The following is an 18,398-nucleotide window of genomic DNA, read 5'->3' as shown; positions in this document are numbered from 1 at the left end:
AGGCATGAATTCAGTGATCATACCCCATATCTCTGGGGGCAGCTCTGTAGCTCACCAGATAGAATACCTGACCTGAAGTCAGGAAGACCTGAGTTCAAATTTGACCTCAGACCCTTAATAGTTGTGTAACCCTGGGCAAGTCATTTAACCCTATTTGCCTCAGTTTCCTCATTTGTAAAATAAACAGAAGAAGGAAATGACAGACACTGTAGCATCTTTACCAAGAAAACCCCAAATGGGGTCACAAAGAGTCAGACACAATTGGAATGACTGAACAGTAACAACAAAAACCCACTCTCTGAGGGTGCCCACAACATGTAGTCATTTTCCGGATATTCACTTCAGTAAAAGTAGCACCCTGCTGGCTATAACTTTGCTTTCCCCAGTAAGGAGAGGTTATGGTAGAGGACATGAGTCAAAAGACTTTAAGTTCAAGCCCCAGCTCTGACATTTCTTAGCTGTGTGACCCTAAGCAGGTCACTTAACCCCTCTTTTTCTCAGTTTCTTCATCTGGAAAATGGAGATGATAATATTCATCCCAACCCTCTTAAAATGATTGTAGGAAGGAAAGTACTTTATAAATCCTAAATCACTAGGTAAACATGAGAGGTTATTCTTTGGGGCCGACACCAAGCTTTTTAAACGCAATCCTGTTTATGCTGTGATCCTGCCCCTGTACATAGAGAGTTATTGGAGGGAAAAGGGGGATGAGGAGAAGGAGGTGAATCCCAGAGAGTCTGGCAGCCTTCCCAGGAGGAGCAGTGAAAGAGGAAGACTTTGAACCTGTGTGACACCAGGCTTAATTCTGTCTTCTGCCCCCTTGTCTCCATCTCACTTGACCAGGTGGAGTTTAGAGGAAGCCTGCAGAAGCTGATTCGCATCCGAAATCCCTGGGGAGAAGTGGAATGGACTGGAAAGTGGAGTGACAAGTGAGTTTGTGCTAACCTTAAAACTGAAGCACAATGGAACCTGCCTGGGAACACACTCAGTGCATCTTTTGGTCTAAATGAGCTAAAGAATGAGGCACACTCTAAAATGATTTAAAAAAAAAAAACAGAAATACTATATCTCTGGGCATCAGCTAGGTGGTGCCATAGTGCACACAGCATCTGGCCTGTAGTCACGAAGACCTGAGTTCAAATCCAACTTCAGACACTTACTCCCTGTGCAACCCTAGGCAAGTCACTTAACCTCTGCTTGCCTCAGTTTCCTCTTCTGTAAAACAGAAGTCATAAAAGTACCCACCTCCCAGGGTTGATGTGAGGATCAAATGAGATAATAATTGTAAAACCCTCAGCACAGTGCCTGGCCTAGAGTAAGTGCTATATAAATGTTGGCTAGTAGTAGTAGGAAAAAGAGATGAAGGAGAAGTCAAATTCAGTACAATTCAACAAACCTGTTTGTCAGCACTTGGTTGGTGCAGGGGCCTTTATGGAGAATTGCACACTTTCCAGAATTCATTTTAATGTAAAATTATTTAGGACAAAGCACAGCCTAGCCCTGAAAGTATTAGGCTGAGGGCTCCCAGCTCCTGGGGGCTATTTTCAGCCTCACAAGGACTTCACTGCACAGCCCCTGTGCAAGAAATGGCTTAGTCCCCATCTTGTCTTGGAGTCAGGAAGACCAGAGTTCAAATATGGCCTCAGAACCTTACCAGCCCAGTGACCTTGGGCACTCTTAACCTCTTTTTGCCTCAGTTTTCTCAACTACAAAATGGACATATTAATAGCACCTTCTTTCTAGCACTGCTGTGAAAATTGAATGAGATAGTATGTGTAATGTTTCACATGTGTTCCCGGCCCATAGTAAGCACTATATAAATGTTAGTTATCATCACCATCAAGCCTGAACGGCTGGACCGGGTCCAGAGAATGAGATGACATTTACTCATTGTCTTTGGAACTAGCCCTTGCTGGGTCTGGGTCTCTTTTTGCAGGGCCCAGGGATCCTATGGTATTCCTTCTCACTTAGTTTCAGCAAGGATGGTCCCCCCAGAGTAGATCTCTTTCCAAGCTCAAACTCACCCTTCTATTAGGCACCAAGAAACTGAAACTTTCTCCTGACTGAAAACCCCAACTGAATATGCTTGTTTTGTTTCAAGAATATTAACCTGGTGACTGAACCTAGGGCAGTTAGTCCTTTGGTTAACATCTGCAAGTGGGTCTGCTATGCCCAGGGCTCTTTTTCAATGAAAATCAGTTTTAGTTTCTTCTGAACTTAACACACAGTCTCTTTATTCTCCCCTTCTTCCTCCTCCTCATCTCCCTCCCCGCTTCCTCCAACCCAACAGTTATAATACCATTTCCATTTCCTTGGCCCCAGACCTGCTCTCTGTGGACTAATGTAAATCAAGTCAAGGAGCTTCCCTGGAAGGCTTGCAGGCAGGGACCACAGAGACTTGCTGGAGCCAGCTCCAACCCCAATGCATTTTAAAATTTTCATTGTGTAAGCATTTACATTTGGGCAATTGGAAAATGCTACAAATTAGGACTTGATTTCTTGTTGTGGGGATGGTCTAGACTTAAGAGAATAATGGAGAAAATATCAGTAATGTAGATTAAACTTAAAAGTGTGTCCTGCATACTTTTTTTGGAGAGCTGGTTGTTAAACATTTACCAACACAGCCCTGCTTCCAGGTCAATTGCAGAGAATGAACTTAAATAAAATTCCTTTATAACATTTTCTACCCATTAAACCCCTCCACCCCAAAAAGAGTTGGCAAATGCTTCAGAATTGTCTCCATCATGAAAGTTACGTGATAGCTAGGGGCTTTGAAAGGTATAGAGAGATTCAAGTACTTTAGGACTTTTTATTTTAGGAAGGAAGGAAGAAGGGAGAGAGGAAGAGAGGAAAGAAAGACCCCAAAGAAAGAACCCAAAAGGGATAAAAAAAAAAAAAGTTTTAATTGAATAAATGCTTTTCTGATATTTTTCAGTTCAAATGCACTGATTACTGAAGAAAAATTTAACCTTCATGTAGCATCAATTCATAATAAGTATAGTGGGGGGCTAGGTGGCGTAGTGAATAGAGCATTGGCCCTGGCATCAGGAGGACCTGAGTTCAGATATGGCCTCAGACACTTAACACTTACTGGCTGTGTGACCTTGGGCAAGTCACTTAACCCTAATTACCCTGCCTTCCCCCTCCAAAAAGAAAAAAAAACATAATAAATATAGTGAGACTTTTAAAATGCTGATGTCCCATAGTTGAACATTGATAGTTTTTTCACCTACTAACATTGAGGTCTGCTTTGAACTTGAGACTCAGGATATATGTCTCTCCCACCCACCCCACCCTGCCCCAAACCTTTGGTAGCTACTGTTCATGCCCCTTCCAACCACTACTTTCCTGCTCCTCCTTCTCCTCTGGTCTGTGTTTTATTCTCCACCCTTTGATATCTATAGGCCTGTTCAGAGTTGAAAGTGAGTATCACTCTCCTTCTTGCTTGTGGAAATCTTGAAGCAAATTTGCTCTCTCTGCTCCCTGCCCCAAACAGCAACTTTTAGCACCCCTAACTTTGATCCACTTTGACTTTTCAGCTGCCCTAACTGGAACAGCATAGACCCTGATGAGAGGGAGAGATTAACCAGGAAATTTGAAGATGGAGAATTCTGGTGAGCTTACTCGGGGCTTCATGGAGAATTGTACACTTTGCAGAATTTGTTTTACTGTAAAATTATTTAGGACAAAGCACAGCCCAGCAATGAGAGTATTAGGCTGAGGGCTCCCAGCTCTTGGGGGCTATTTTCAGCCCCACAAGTACTTCACTACACAGCCCTGTGCAAGAAACGGCTTAGTCCCCATCTGACTGTTAAACCAGAGGAAGAAACTGAGGTGCTTTACAGAGAGAAAAAACAACAGAACTGCTGTTCGGAACTCAACAATGGGACATACCCACAGTTTCTAGGAGCTTTCAGTCCCTCGGTAAAGATTGAGTGGGCTTCCACTCTATTAGGCCCTCGAAGCATCTTACAAGATATGGAGAGGAGATGGTATGGTATACCTTGAGAGTTAGCATGGTATAATGGACCTAAGCCAGGTACCCCAGAGTTCAAATCCCACTCCTGACACTTATTCATTTTGTGGCCATGAATAAGACATTTAACCTCTGAGTCTCAGTCTCCTCATCTGTACAATAAGGGTACCTGTAGTGGGCCAGCCTCGTGGAGTTATGAGTCTCAAATGAGAGGATATATGGAAAGCACTTTGAAAACTTTTAAATGTCAGTTGTTATTATTATTCTAAGGGCATGTTGGGAGATTCAGAGGCCTTGCAGGTATTCTCTCTTGACATACTGAGCCAAACCCTTTCTGTGTTTCTGCTGCAGGATGTCTTTCGGTGACTTCTTGAGGCACTATTCTCGCTTAGAGATCTGCAACCTGACCCCAGACACGCTCATCAGCGACACTTACAAGAAGTGGAGACTCACCAAGATGGACGGGACCTGGAGGCGGGGTTCCACCGCAGGGGGCTGCAGGAACTACCCAAGTAAGAGGAAAATTCACAGCTCAAGTCCTGGGCAGAGACATCTGCCTCCAACTTTGAGAGCCCTCCAGGGACAGTCCCCCCAACCTCCAGATATCTCAAATTCTGTCAGCTATGAAGGGAGCAGGAAAAACCTTAAAAGGCAAAGGGAGAAGAGCGGGGCACTGGTGTGTTACAAGTTTCCTCATCTGTAAAACGGGGGTCATAGCACGTAGAGGACCGACTTCACAGAGTTATTGTTAGAGAAGCATTGTATAAACCTTAAAGTGCTATCAAAATGTCAGAAGTTATCACTATCAAAATCACGATGTGCCCCCACCTTGCACTCCTTCCAAAAGAAGTGTCAGGAGAAGGGGCATAGGAACAGGGCAAGGGGACACAAGAGAAGAGGAGGAAATCACGTCCTTTAGCAAATCATCTTGATGGTGGCAGATTGTATAAGGCCACTGCTGGACCCAATTCATTCCAAAGACATTTATAGAGCACATATTATGTAGTAGGCATTCCACTAGTCATTGTAAGTGTTATAAAGACCTAGAGCAGGATCATCTCTGACTCCATGGTTAAAGATGAGAATGATTCTAGACAACTCCAGGGAACAGGTCGTCCTTGTCATCCTGGCTGGAACCAGGGAAGTCCCTCTCCTGGATTGCTTTTCATACGGCCAAACTTCCCTTTGTCCAATCCTTTCTTCAATAAGCTTGTTGTTCAGTTATTTCAGATGTGTCCAATTTTTTGTGACCCCATTTGGGGTTTTCTTGGCAAAGATACTGGAGTGGTTTATCATTTCCTTCTCTAGCTCATTTTACAGATGAGGAAACTGAGGCAAACAGGGTTAAGTGACTTGCCCAGGGTCACACAGTTAGTAAGTGCCTGAGGATGGATTTGAACTCAGGTCTTTCTAACTCCAAGCCCCCTCATCTGTCTACTGCTCTAGCCTCCAAACATAGCAATACTTTATTTTTTCACCTTTCACAAATTACTGTGAACAATCATCTCCCCCAAAAAATATTCTACCATCCAGCTACCTGTAAAATACTCACAGGCCCTCAAAAGAAATTAAAACTGCAGTATCACATAACAGAAACTGTAGTCCACGTAGGCAGTGTGCCTTGGCCAAAGTCATGTCACTAGTTAATGACAAAACTGATGTTCTAACCCAGATCTCCTGACCCCTGAACTAAATTCTTTTCTACTATACTAACAATACACTTACATCCCTGTCATTTACACCTTAGTGTAAATGAGTTTCAAATCAATTTGATTCAGTTAAACAATAAGTGCCTTTCCCCCCAAACTGCCTTGTTTTTAGTTGTGTGTCCATGTTGTTTGTTTCCCCCATAGAATGTAAGCTCCCTAAAGGCAGGGGTTGTTGCTTTTTTTTCCTGTTCTTTGAATCTTTAGTGCCCTGAACAGTTCTTGGCACATGAGGATGCAGGGGGTGGGGAACCTGTGACCTCGAGGCCTCATGTGGCCCTCTAGGTCCTTGGGTATGACCTTTTGACTGAGTTCAAGTTTTACAGAACAAATCCTTTTATTAAGGAAATCTGTTCTGTGAAGTTTGAATTCAGTCAAAGGGCTGCACTTGAGGACCTAGAGGGCCACATGTGGCCTCCAGGCCAAAGGTTCCCCACCCCTGGGATAGGGATAGGGTCTAGACCTCTCAGTTCATTAGTATAGAGGACTCCTGGATAAGAAATTTCCTCAAACAAAGGCAAATCAGTACCTTCTCTGCAAACCAGTAGTCTTAAAAAGTTGCCTAAAGCACTGAGAGGTTAAGTGCGTTGTCCAGGGTCACACAGCCTAGGTCTTCCCTCCTCCTCCCTAGACTCCCTCTTTGCCTTTTACTTAGAAGGTACTTAATGAATGCTTGTCAGTTTGTAGATTGATATGTAAGACCAGTGCTAGCCCTAAGGAGAGAAAGACAGAAATGAAAGTGCCTACCCTCAGGGAGGAGGACAGATAGACACATAGGAAAGTGTGGTACAAAGTAATTTGAGAAGAAAGCAAGCACTACCTGGGCAGCTGAGGGTAAGGGATAGGTGAGAATTAGGGGAGTCTTTGTACCTCCTTGTATTTCTAAGTAGCATCTAAGGTGAAGCTTGAAAAAAAGATGGAGATTCCAAGAGGTGGAAAGGAGGAGAGAATGTCATCTGGGCCTGCAAGGTAGTCTCTTCCAAAGGCACAAAGGAAAGAGTTGTGGATGAGTCATTTTTCAGTCCTGTCTGAGTCTCTGTGACCCTATTTGAGGTTTTCTTGGCAGAGATACTGGAGTAGTTTTCCATTTCCTTCTCCAGCTCATTTTACAGATGAGTAGACTGAGTAACACAGGTTAAGTGACTTGCCCAGGGTCACACAGCTAGTAAGTGTTTAAGGCCGGATTAGAACTCCGGTCTTCCTTAATCCAGGCCCAGCCCTCTATCTACTTCACCACCTTGGGGCATGTAAGTTTTGGGAAAGATGCTAGTAATTGATTTTAGCTAGGAAATAGAGTTCATGAAAAGGGGTAATATGAAATTAGTATAGCAGAAGATTTTAAGTGCTGGACCTGTGATTTATCCTAAAGGCAATAGGGAGCCACTGATTTTTGTTTGGTTTGGGTTTTTTAGCAGAAGAGTAACATAGACCTGTGCTTTAGAGGGTTTATTTTGGCAGTTTTGTGTGGAGGCTGGATTGGAGGAGGAGAGACGCAGAAACAAGAGGACTAATGAGGACAATATTACAATAGTCAACACAAGAGATGACGAAGACCCAAGTTAGAGAAATGGCCATGTGAGTGGAGAGAATGGGATGGAAGGATGGGAGAGACAGAGTAGAATGCACAAGTGTTGGCCACTGATTAGATATAGATGGTGAATGAGAGAGTGGAGTCCAGGGAAGCCAGGGTTATAATACTGTGTTTCCCCGATAATAAGACACTGTCTTATTATTTTTTTCGGACAGAAAAACACTAGAGGGCTTATTTTCAGGGGAGGGCTTATTTTAATGAACATTGACAGCAATTTTAATAAACAGGTAAATGTGAACAAAAAAATGTACCTTTATTCAATAATGAATTCAATAAAGAACAGGATGACACGCTCACTGCTGCAGCTCTGATTGGATGCAGCTCGGAGCGCGGCATGCGTTTCACGGGGCGGGGGGATGGTGCATACAGAGGGTACCGTAATGTAGTGTTGTAGCGCAAGGGATCACCTTCACTACAGTAGCAATCTCAATAGGGCTTATTTTCGGGGGAGGGCTTATTTTAGAGGAATCTTACACAGTAAGGGGAGGGCTTATTTTCGGGATAGGTCTTATTATCGGGGAAACACGGTATAGTCTGGGAGACTGGGAGAAGAGTGGTGCCCTCCACAAAGATGTGCAGAAGGGAAGGTGGCAGAAGAAGTGGATTTAGAAGGAAGATCATCAGTTCCATTTTGGACATGCCAAGTTTGAGTGACAGCATGGTGTAATGGGAAGTCCTGAATATGGCATCAGAGGACCTAGGTTCAAATCCTGGCTTTGCTGTTTACTACTGGTGTGATCTACAGCAAATCCTTTAACCTCTCTGGGCTTAAGTTCCTCCTTTATAAAATAAAGGTGGTGGGTGAATCATGTGATCTCTAAGATCCTTTACTAGCTTTAAACATACAGTAATGATTGTGGGGAGCCAAGCCCACCCAGGGTCCCCTGCCCTTCTGTGGCAGTCTGAGATAGTAGTAGAGAGGAGCCCTGCTGGCCAGCAGCAGAGCTGAGAAGGAAAAGTTAGGTGAAAAGATAGATAAAAGATTACTTACCCAGAGGTTGACAATCATAAACAAGACAGGACTCCAGTATGGTGGAAAACTGGGCCAACTTTATTCAGCTAAGAGTCCAGTACATATAGTGTAAAACTGCAGAGTCATCATAAGCCACTATCTTTGGGATTACACCATTGCCCTAGTTCCCATTCGCCCCATACATGACGGCCATGTATTCTATCCTTGTTATCAGGGTACGAGTACTGGGCAGGATGTTCCAAACCTCCCTAGAACAGAATGGAGTGGTCCCAAGGCTTCTCATTCATACTACATTGCTACATTATGCTAATTTCCCCTGACAACACTGCAAGCGTCCTTGTTCCCAAGCCAGGAGCATGTACCACACTTTTCATGGGGATGTGAACCCCATCCCTGTGAGCCTTCCTGGGGGATGGGGAACCGATCTGAGCCTGTTTAGCAGGGTCTTATGCTGAGAGGGCTTATTCAGCCATAAGAGTCAGAGTCCCACTGGCCGTGGGACAAATGATAATACTAAGCAGCAGGCAGTTGGCAATGCAGAAATAGGGCTCAGGATAGCTATCCAGGCTATAGGTTGGGGGGGGGGGGGGATTCACATCTCTCCCTCATTTTACAAATAAAGAAAGAGAATAAATGATCAAGGTAGGATCTGAACCCAGATGTTCTGACATCAGAGTCATGGCTCTTTCTGTTATATCACGTTACCTCTCCCTGGATATTTCCTTTCTGGAAAGAAAATGTTGATAGAAAAGGTTTATGTTTTGGGGTGATTTGGGGGGGTGGGAGTGGAGAGGGGACAGGGTAGCACAGGGCACCTTAGGAAAGCCCACTGAGTTCCTGCCTTGAGGATCACTGGGAGGTCACCAGTCAGAACAAAGGAAGGTAACCCCAAGTTTCTCTGTGGCCAGATCAGCCTTCTATGTAACTGCATTCATTCAAAGTCAAAGTGAATAAAGGAAGAAAACCACCAGGGGGCGCAACAGTCCAGAGCCTAGTAAGGGAAAGGCTTCATTTCAAGAAATCTGTCTCACATAGCCTTCTCCCTCTCAGAGCTTAAAACAACTTACTCCAAACCGTTTAGTAAATTTGGGGCAAAAGAAAAAAAATACATAGGCAGGAGTTTCTGATTTAGAACTGTTTGAGACTCTGATGAGTACGTTGTCCATTTATTCCACCACCACTACTACTCATCCAAATTAAGGTTGCAATTAGTGGAGATTTTCTGTTACCTCAATCCTCTGATTTCTCCCAATTCCTCATATGCTTCTTCTTCATTCCCCCTGCCCTAAATACCACCCCCAACCCAAAATGCCACAGACAGACCCTTCTCTGTCCCCCTGTTGTTCTTCATCTGTGCCATCAAGAATGAATGAAAAGCATTTTTTAAGCACTTACCATAGGCCAAGCATGGTGCTAAGTGTTGGGGATACACATAAAAAAAGGCAAACAGGCCTTATTCAGAATAGGCACTCACATTCTAACTGGGGAGGAGGACTCCCACATAAAAGTTCAAATGTAGGGCGAAGAGAAAGTTCCAGGTTGGTCCAAGGGTCCTTTGGGTAGATGAATAGGTGAAGTGACAGTCCCCTCTCCCTTCTAGCCCCAAGTTAGCCATTGTCTCATGTCTTATGCACTGGGGGTGGCTCTTCCAGGATGGGTCCCCTGCGCCCTGAAGTCAGTGATAACCCTTTGTCCTTTTGTGTAATGGCAGACACTTTCTGGATGAACCCTCAGTTCATGATCAAGCTGGAGGAGGAAGATGAGGATTCTGATGGCTCCGAACCAGGATGCACCTTCCTGGTGGGTCTCATCCAGAAACACCGGCGACGCCAAAGGAAAATGGGAGAGGATATGCACACTATCGGCTTTGGTATCTACGAGGTGAGGAAAAAATCATACCTGGGAGTTTACTCCCTCACTTTCCTCTTTTACTCATTAACCAAGCCCCCTACTTTTGTGCTAGGCCAACCCCTAGAGTTTGTAACAGCAAACAAGGACTCTTCTAGGGAAACAACAAAGACACAGGCCAGACCTAGACTAGACTCTTTTTTTTTCTAGAATGACCTCACCCAAGGAAGCCCTAACAGCTGGCCAAGGGTTGCCAAGGGGCTGCAGGATGCTCTGATAGAGTCTCCAGAGCCAGTGCTATGAGAGTTAAATAGCCAGACTTTGGAAGACATCCCCTTGTTTCATTTCTTGCCTTTGTCATCTTGGGATGAAAAGAATTCCAGAGAGATTTGAGCTGGGAATGGAGTGTCCTGGGGCCACCTCTAGGAATAATGTGAAGTCGGGAGCAGAGCCAATGGAAACCATGTGGATGGCTAGTGAGAGCCCAGTTGCCAAGGAGGTGGGGACTCTAAGGGAGAGAGAGGAAACAATTGGGTGATTATACTCCCACCAGAGTTGCATGGCACTGAGCATTTTTTCCCAGGACATAGCCTAGTGTGTGCCTCAGCCCTGTTCCTCTTTAGAACAAAGCCCATAACAGGCAAAGCCTGAACCAAATAGCTCTGTAATCTTGTCTGCCTTGGCTCCGAGGTTTGTACCTTCCTTAAAGAGGTGGAATTTTGAAATAGCTCTGCTCAAGACAGGGATGGGGGCAGTAAGAACTGACCTAGGCACTTCCCCTGCCCTTCCTCCTGTATCTCAAGGCAGCATCGAAGTGGAATAACAGGGGAACGAGGGAACTTTTAGGGAAATTGAGGCTGTCTGGGTGATGCTTTATGTTGTTCGTGGCATTTTATCATGTCCCTGTGGGGTGGTGAAGATAAGTGTCATCGTCCTCCCATTTTACATAAGAGGTCTAGAAAGGTCAAATTATTTGCCTATGGTCACAGAGCAAGGAAGGAGAGTCTTCATCCTTTGCAGACATTCAAGTGAAAAAAAAAAGAAACATATGCAATTATTATTGGTCTAGAATTTTTCTGACCATACCACACTGCCTCAGACAAGATGCCCAGGGGCTGTATTGTCTCCTTATTCTTCTACTGGCAGCCTAGGTGACCTGTGACAAGCCACTGTTTAGTACTATCTTCTACTTTCCCATCTGAAAAATGGGATGTCATGTCAAGTCTGCATATCAAGAATGGACCAGAGATAAATATAAGCATAGGATGGATTCTTGGGACTGAAAATTCTTTAGTATGTTTGAAATGCACCAAATTTTAAAATGGTCAATCATTCTATCAATCACATTTTAAAATGCTCCAGCTTTAAGTGGGGAGTGAGTGTTGGGACTGAGAGACAGATTGTATCAGGAGTAGAAAAAGTCCTCAGGGATGAAATTCTTTTTTTAATTAATTTATTTTTAGTTTTCAACACTCACTTCCATAAGTTTTAAACTTTCTCCCCCTCCTTCCCCCCTCCCCTCTCTCCTCCCCAAGATGGCGTGTGATTTGATATAGGCTCTACATACATATTCTTATTAAACATATTTTCTCATTAGTCATGTTGTATAGAAGAATTAGGATGAATGGCAGGAACCATGAGAAAGAAAAAACAAAACAAAACAAAACAAAAAAGAGACTATTTGCTTCGATCTGCATTCAAACTCTATAGTTCTTTCTCTGGATGTGGATGGAATTTCCCATCGTGAGTCTTTTGGAGTTGTCTTAGATCCTTTGCATTGCTGAGAAGAGCTAAGTCTATCAAAGTCAGTCATCACAGTGTGGCTTTTACTGTATATAACAGGGATGAAATTCTGCTATGAAATAGCAGAGAATGATGGGATATCTATAGGAGATAAAGGCCTGAACTAGGAATTAGAGGACCTTGGCTCTGCTGTGAACTTCACCTTGACCTCACATAAGACACTGAATATCGCAGAGCCTCAGTTTAAATGGGGGCTCTCCATCATCAAAGGCATGGGGAACGGATCCATAAGTGCTTTGAGTTCCCAGAATCCAGGCGGGAGATGTTGGGATCATTCAAGTTAACATGGTCCACACTCTGATATAGTAGGAGTCACGAGGAACTGGGTTTGAATCCTGCCTAAGACATTTGCTGGTTGTGCAATGCTCTGCAGGACATTTAACTTCTCAACCACAGGATTAATTGTACCCATAGCACTTACTTGATGGGGATATTGTGAGGGATCAAATGAGATAATATATGTTAAGTGTTTTATCAGTCTTAAAGCATTGAATAAATGTCAGCCCCTATTACCATTCTTTGAAATTCTCAGGGAAAAGAAGGGCATAAGACGCCATCACAGTTAACGGAGTGTCCGCTTTCCCTGACTTTGAGTGTTCTCTCTCGTGTCTCTCTTACAGGTTCCTGAGGAGGTATGTCTGATATATTTTGTCCTTTGATTCTGGGAATCAAGTTCAGCCAAGAGGCCTGGGCTTCTGTATCTCTCAAGAGAAGTTATATGAAGACTGGGCACTGATGCTGAATTTCAAGGACCCATTTTCATCTATACTCTCTCTCTAGTGAGGCTACCAAGACCCGAGTACTTCCTGAGTTTAAGTGTCACATGTATCTAGATGCACTCTCCAATGATGAACATCAGAGCTGTTACTAGAGTGATATGACTGGGGCTTTGCCCTAGGGTGCTAACATTTAGAGGGCTATTAGCAGTACTTGTATATGGACATAACAGAGCTTAGCACCTAATTAAACAATTAACTTTAATAAGAAGCTACCAAATGGGGCAGGTAGAATTCCTCCCCACTGAGGTCATAACCCAAGTGAGTTTCTCTCTGATTCTTCCTGTTCCCTGGGTCTTCATTCTCTTTCTCTCCACTTCTTGAAGGGCAGTGTCCTGCACTTTCTTCCTTACTTAGAATCTTTTTGTCCTGAGACCTGAGATCTGTCTTTCCCCAAATGAATTTGTCTCAAAAAGTTTGTCTTAGGGCACCTTTCATGTTACTTGCCTTGGGCACCAGAAATGTTAGTTATAGCTCTACTGAATACACAGTAGAGGGCAATTGTTAGAATCACATAGCTCTTCTGGGCCCCTGGATGGGTGACTTCTAGGGTAGGTACCCAGCTTGTGGCCTAGGATTGCCTGCAGTCTTCAGGGTCCAAGTTTCCTTGTATACAAAATAAAAGGGATGGACTAACTGACCATCTAGACCAGGGGTTCTTGACCTGGGATCCATGGACCCCCAAGGAACCTATGAATAGATTTCAAGGGTGTCTGCAAATTTTTTTACTATTTAAAAATAATTTAGGGGGCAGCTGGGTGGCGCAGTGAATACAGCACCAGCCCTGGAGTCAGGAGGACCTGAGTTCAAAGCCAACCTCAGACACCTAACACTTACTAGCCGTGTGACCTTGGGCAAGTCACTTAACCCTAAAATAACAACAAAAATTAATAATTTTTTATTTAAAATTTTTAAAATATTTATAGCTATATTTAATATAATTAGTTTTCTTTATAATCCTACATATTTTATTTTATGCATTTAAAAACATTATTTTGAGAAGGGGTCCATAAGCTTTAGAGACTGCTAAAGGGTCCAGTGACCCAAAAGATGTTAAGAACCCCTGCTCTTTGCTAAAGTTTCTTCCAGTTCTAAAATTATAAAATTATGAGCAGGGACTATTTTATATTTTTGTCTTTGTAGCTCCAGTGCCTAGCACATAGACTGGTGCTTAATAAATGCTTGCTTGTTTGACTGATTGCTAAGATTCCAGCTTCGCTTAGCACGAAGGAAAAAAAAAGTCATTGTGAATCTCATCAATACTGGGATTCAGTGAAACAAATAGTAAGCCAGTTCTGCTCGACCACTTATTTCGAAAACTCAAATTTGTTCCAGCTTGATTGATATATCAAGGAACAGTATGAGCATAACACAACTTTCACATTTGCTTATGCACGATTTTATCCAAGAAAAAGATGGAGAATGTAGAAAATGATACCACTTCACAGGAACTCACAAGCAACCAAGCTTCTAAAGCTCATCTCCATAAGCAAACTTCAGGTCTTTTTCGAGGTAAAATGCCTTGGTGTAGTTGGAATTATGGGTGGAAGAGGTCTGGTCTCCACCCATGCCCTCTGACAGGCCCACTTTCCACTATGGCCAAGGCCCCTGGCCACCCTTCCCCCCACTTTCCCTGAGGATTCCCTCTCAACTTTGCCTGCGCAAGGCCTGTGGGAGCCAAAGCAGCAAATGCAGCCAGTATTTATTGTAGTGTTTAATTATTTCTTAACCATTTAACATGTATAAAACTACCATTTTTTTAAGGTTCCTATCTTTTCTTGATATGCACTGACCTCATTTTCCCCATAAGCTTTATGGTTTTGATAGTGCAATTTCACATAGTGAAGTGATTTTTAGCAACACATACATGGCATGTGATCGTGGAACTGACTATATGATGATGTCCCTTAAAAAGCCGAATATATGTAAAGACACAAGAGGTCACCCCAAGCAGCCCATGGTAGAGGGGGTAATGGCATCATAGCAAGGAGAATGAGATGCACTCTAGCTCTTTGTCCAAGCCAGGGGTGAATTCTGGCCCTTGTTCTCAGTCAGACTAGCTGGCCTGTGAGTAGATACAGTACTGTAGAGAAACACGAGTGGCTTCTCATACCCTCCTCCTGCTCCCTGATTCTGTGTTTGCAGTTTGTTCATGCCGGCTGAGTGCTAACATTGCTTTGGCAACCATGCAGTGTACAGAACTTGATAGAATCCCAGCACTGTGCATTCAGAGTTTAATTAGGCAGACGAGATAAACACAGAGAAGGCTAAGGGTGATCTCCAAGAAAGGATGGGGTGGTGAGTGTGCCACCAATGTTGGGGGAGTACAAAGGACTCCCAGGAGAGCTGCAGTGGGAAGGAACCTCCAAGGTCGTCTAGTCCAAACCCCTCATTTGACAGATGACGACACTGAAGCCAAGAACAGTTTAAAGTGACATGGACAGGTCATACATTGAACCTAGTCTTCTGATTCCAAGTCTAGCAGTATTTTCCCCTCCCAAACCCCAATAAATTTCTTCAGTAGTAGGTAGTATTATCTTAACAGGGAACTGTCAGCGAAGTCATTGTGTAGCTTAGATGAGTTGAATGTTACATTTATTTGGAGCAGTGAGCTTGGAATCAAGAAGACTCATTTTCCAGAGTTCAGATCGAGCCTTGAATACTTGTTAGCTATGTGACCCTGGGCAAGTCACTTAACCCTATTTACCTCAGTTTTTTCATCTGTAAAATGAGCTGGAGAAGGAAATAGCAAACCACTCCAGTGTCTTTGCCAAGAAAACTCCAAATGTGATCACAGAGAGTTGGGCGTGACTGAAACACCACCACCACTAACACAGTCAGTCAACAAGCATTTGTTAAATACTTATTATATACCAGGTACTGTGCCAAACACCTGGGATACAAAGGAATGCTAAAATATGGCCCCTGCCTTTAAGGAACTTATGGTCAAATGGGAGACACAACATGCAATTTACCATGTACAGATAAGATATATACAGTGGAAATGGACAGTAATCTCAGAAACAAGGCACTAGCCATAGGCAGGTGGTGGGTAGTGGAGAGGGTTATCAAGGGAAACCTCTTGTAGAAGGTGGGATTTGAGTTGTCTTGAAGGAAGCCAGGGAAGTAAGGAGGTAGAAATGAGGACTAGCACCCTAGGTCTGGGGGACAGTGGATGCTCTGGTTTTCTCTCACTCTGTTTTCTCTCACTCACTTATGTTTTCCCATCAGTATTCTGGTCGAACCAACCTTCACCTCACCAAAAACTTCTTTCTGACAACCAGAGCAAGGGAGAGGTCAGATACCTTCATCAATCTCCGGGAAGTGCTGAACCGCTTCAAGTTGCCTGCTGGAGAATATGTCATCGTGCCTTCCACTTTTGAACCCCACAAGAACGGAGATTTCTGCCTACGAGTCTTTTCGGAGACAAAAACTGACTCTCAGTATGTTGGAAATTCAGAGAGTGGGGCAAATGGATACCAGGGAGGGAGAGAACAGAGGATTGGCAAGAACCCCCGCCCCCATTTCCTTTCCTTTTTCTGTCCAGGTACAGGCCAGAAGGGCCCTCTTTCCCCCAGAGGCTATACCCTTCCAGCTTTAGCAATGAGCAGATGTGCCTTCTTGGTCAGGCTTAAGTAACTTGTAAGCAGTCAAATAGAGTCAGAGGGTGTCCTTTCTTCCCTTGGTCTTTTGGCCTTTTTTCACTCCCTCACCTACCCCATTCTTCCATTGTCTTCTCTCTACTTTCCTCCTTTCTCCCTCTTCCTTCTCCATCTCCCAGCTGCTTCTTTACCTATTGGTTGGAGGATACTCACAGTTATTTGTTAGCTACATTGATGACACTCAAGAACCAACTTATTGGGCCCCTAAGGTTCCTTCTATCTGATGGGGAGTGTTCAGTCAATAACCCTTTATTGAGTGTTTCAGTCAATAACCCTTTATTGAGCTTTTGTTGTGTGTCTGGGACTGGGTCTCTGCATCTGTATAGATAAGAAGACAGATAAGTCTAGGTCCACTGGCAAATAGAAGATGCTTAATAAGTGTTTCAGCTTTTAAATTAAATTTTATTTTTTATTAGCCAAAATCTATTTTCTCTCCCACCCACTTCCTCATTCCACTGAAAAAGTAATAAAAACATAACCCTTGTAAAAAATATACATAGTCCAGCAAAAAAAAAAAATTCCCTTATTGGTCATGTCCAAAAAATATATATCTCATTCTGCACCCTGGCTCCATCCAGCTCTCTGAATGCTTGTTGATGGATTAATTGGAGGAACTTAACAGCCTAGTCCAGTTTTCTGGCATTCTTATGCCTTACTCCCTTTTAATACTATTTGGTTCAGCCAAACTAGCCTTGCTGTTCCTCACTAATGACCCTCTGTTTCTTACCACTAGACCTTTTCCCTGGCTGACACCCTCATGCCTGCAAGGCACTCTCTCCTTAACTCAACCTCCTAGAATCCCTGAGTCCTTTCAAAGCTTAATTCAAACACTAGCTTTTTATATAAGAACTTTCTTTTTCTGCCACAGCATCACTCCCTGTCCCTCCCCACAAAAAAAAAAAGACCTTGTATTTACTTTTTTAAAATTTTTAACTTATGGGATAAAACAAGCATTTCTGTAACAGTATAATTTTAAAAAAATGATTGCACATGAAATGAAAATCTATTATATACAACTTGATATTATGTCTACATATATTTATATTTATTGTATTTGTTTTATATATAAAAACATATTCACTCACGATTTCATTATTGTGGGGAACTCCCAGTGTGTAAAATACCTCCAAGAGTTTACTCTCTAGGAGGCAATATGGTACTATGGAGTCAAGAGGATCTGGTTTCAAATAATAATTTTGACACTTAGTATCATAGGAATATGGGCAACTAATTTACTCTCCCTGGGCCTCTGAGGAATCTGTAGAATGAAGGAATTGGTTTCTGAGGCTTCTTCCACCTCTCAGCCTATAATGTGATGATCCACTGATGTCAAGGGACAACTCTTCAATAATTTATTGTCGCCTGGGGACACCAAGAAGTGGAGCAATTTGCCCACAGACACCAAGAGAGGATCTCTCTCTTTTTTTTTTTTTTTGGCCACAGTAACTCACTAAACTGTCAGTCAAAGTAAGGAGGGGTTTTGATTTGCACATTTGATGAAATTATGGATCTTTGAAAAGGATTGAAATAATTAAAGTTAGTCACAGCCCCAAGGCATTTGTTTCTTCCTCTTCAAGTGAGCCACAGCTAGTAGGTGATAATTTTATAGCATGTCATGCAAAATGAAGAGACATTACTATAGGGAATTGGTATTAAAAAGGAGACTGAAAAGCTTGCACTTGAAGGCGGGTGCTATGGCTGAGCTATTGGGAGTTCCTAACCAAACCTTGGATACTGACCCATCCTTCAATACAGAACCACTCCTCCCTTAAAAAAAAAGCCCCACTTTCTAAAGGTCCTTTTGGCCTTGGCTTCTTCCTTTGACTTTTTTCACCCTTGATTTCTGAAGAAGTGTTATCACACACCAAGGCTCTTTAGTCAGTTTTTTTGGGGAGGAAGGGGAGGTTTGAAGTGAGATAAGTTTCAAGTTTCGCATTTTGGTTTCAGCAAGAGTGCTGAAACACCTCCTTCCCCATCTTAACTTCCCACCCACTAATAGATAATTCCTTTCTATTTACAGAGTTGTGGATGATGAAATTGAGGCCGATATGGATGAGGTATTT

General features: G+C 43.1%; 1 protein-coding gene across 1 annotated transcript in view; it reads left to right on the top strand.

Moving 5' to 3' along the window:
- The window catches only part of CAPN2 (calpain 2), a 102,511-nt gene that overhangs the window by 67,085 nt on the left and 17,028 nt on the right, over nt 1–18,398 (top strand). Inside the window, exons 7-13 of the mRNA XM_069062604.1 lie at nt 844–929; nt 3,540–3,614; nt 4,328–4,488; nt 9,958–10,127; nt 12,518–12,529; nt 15,905–16,116; nt 18,356–18,392. Coding sequence (XP_068918705.1) covers nt 844–929; nt 3,540–3,614; nt 4,328–4,488; nt 9,958–10,127; nt 12,518–12,529; nt 15,905–16,116; nt 18,356–18,392 — 753 coding nt within the window. The remainder of the gene's footprint in view (nt 1–843; nt 930–3,539; nt 3,615–4,327; nt 4,489–9,957; nt 10,128–12,517; nt 12,530–15,904; nt 16,117–18,355; nt 18,393–18,398) is intronic.

Source organism: Petaurus breviceps, unplaced genomic scaffold (genome assembly GCF_028583685.1).
Source record: "Petaurus breviceps papuanus isolate PSGF00001 unplaced genomic scaffold, PetGlider_PUasm1.0 90466, whole genome shotgun sequence".
NCBI lineage: Eukaryota > Metazoa > Chordata > Mammalia > Diprotodontia > Petauridae > Petaurus > Petaurus breviceps.
The sequence above is the reverse complement of the archived record's forward strand: the minus strand, read 5'-3'. Positions and strand labels throughout refer to the sequence as shown.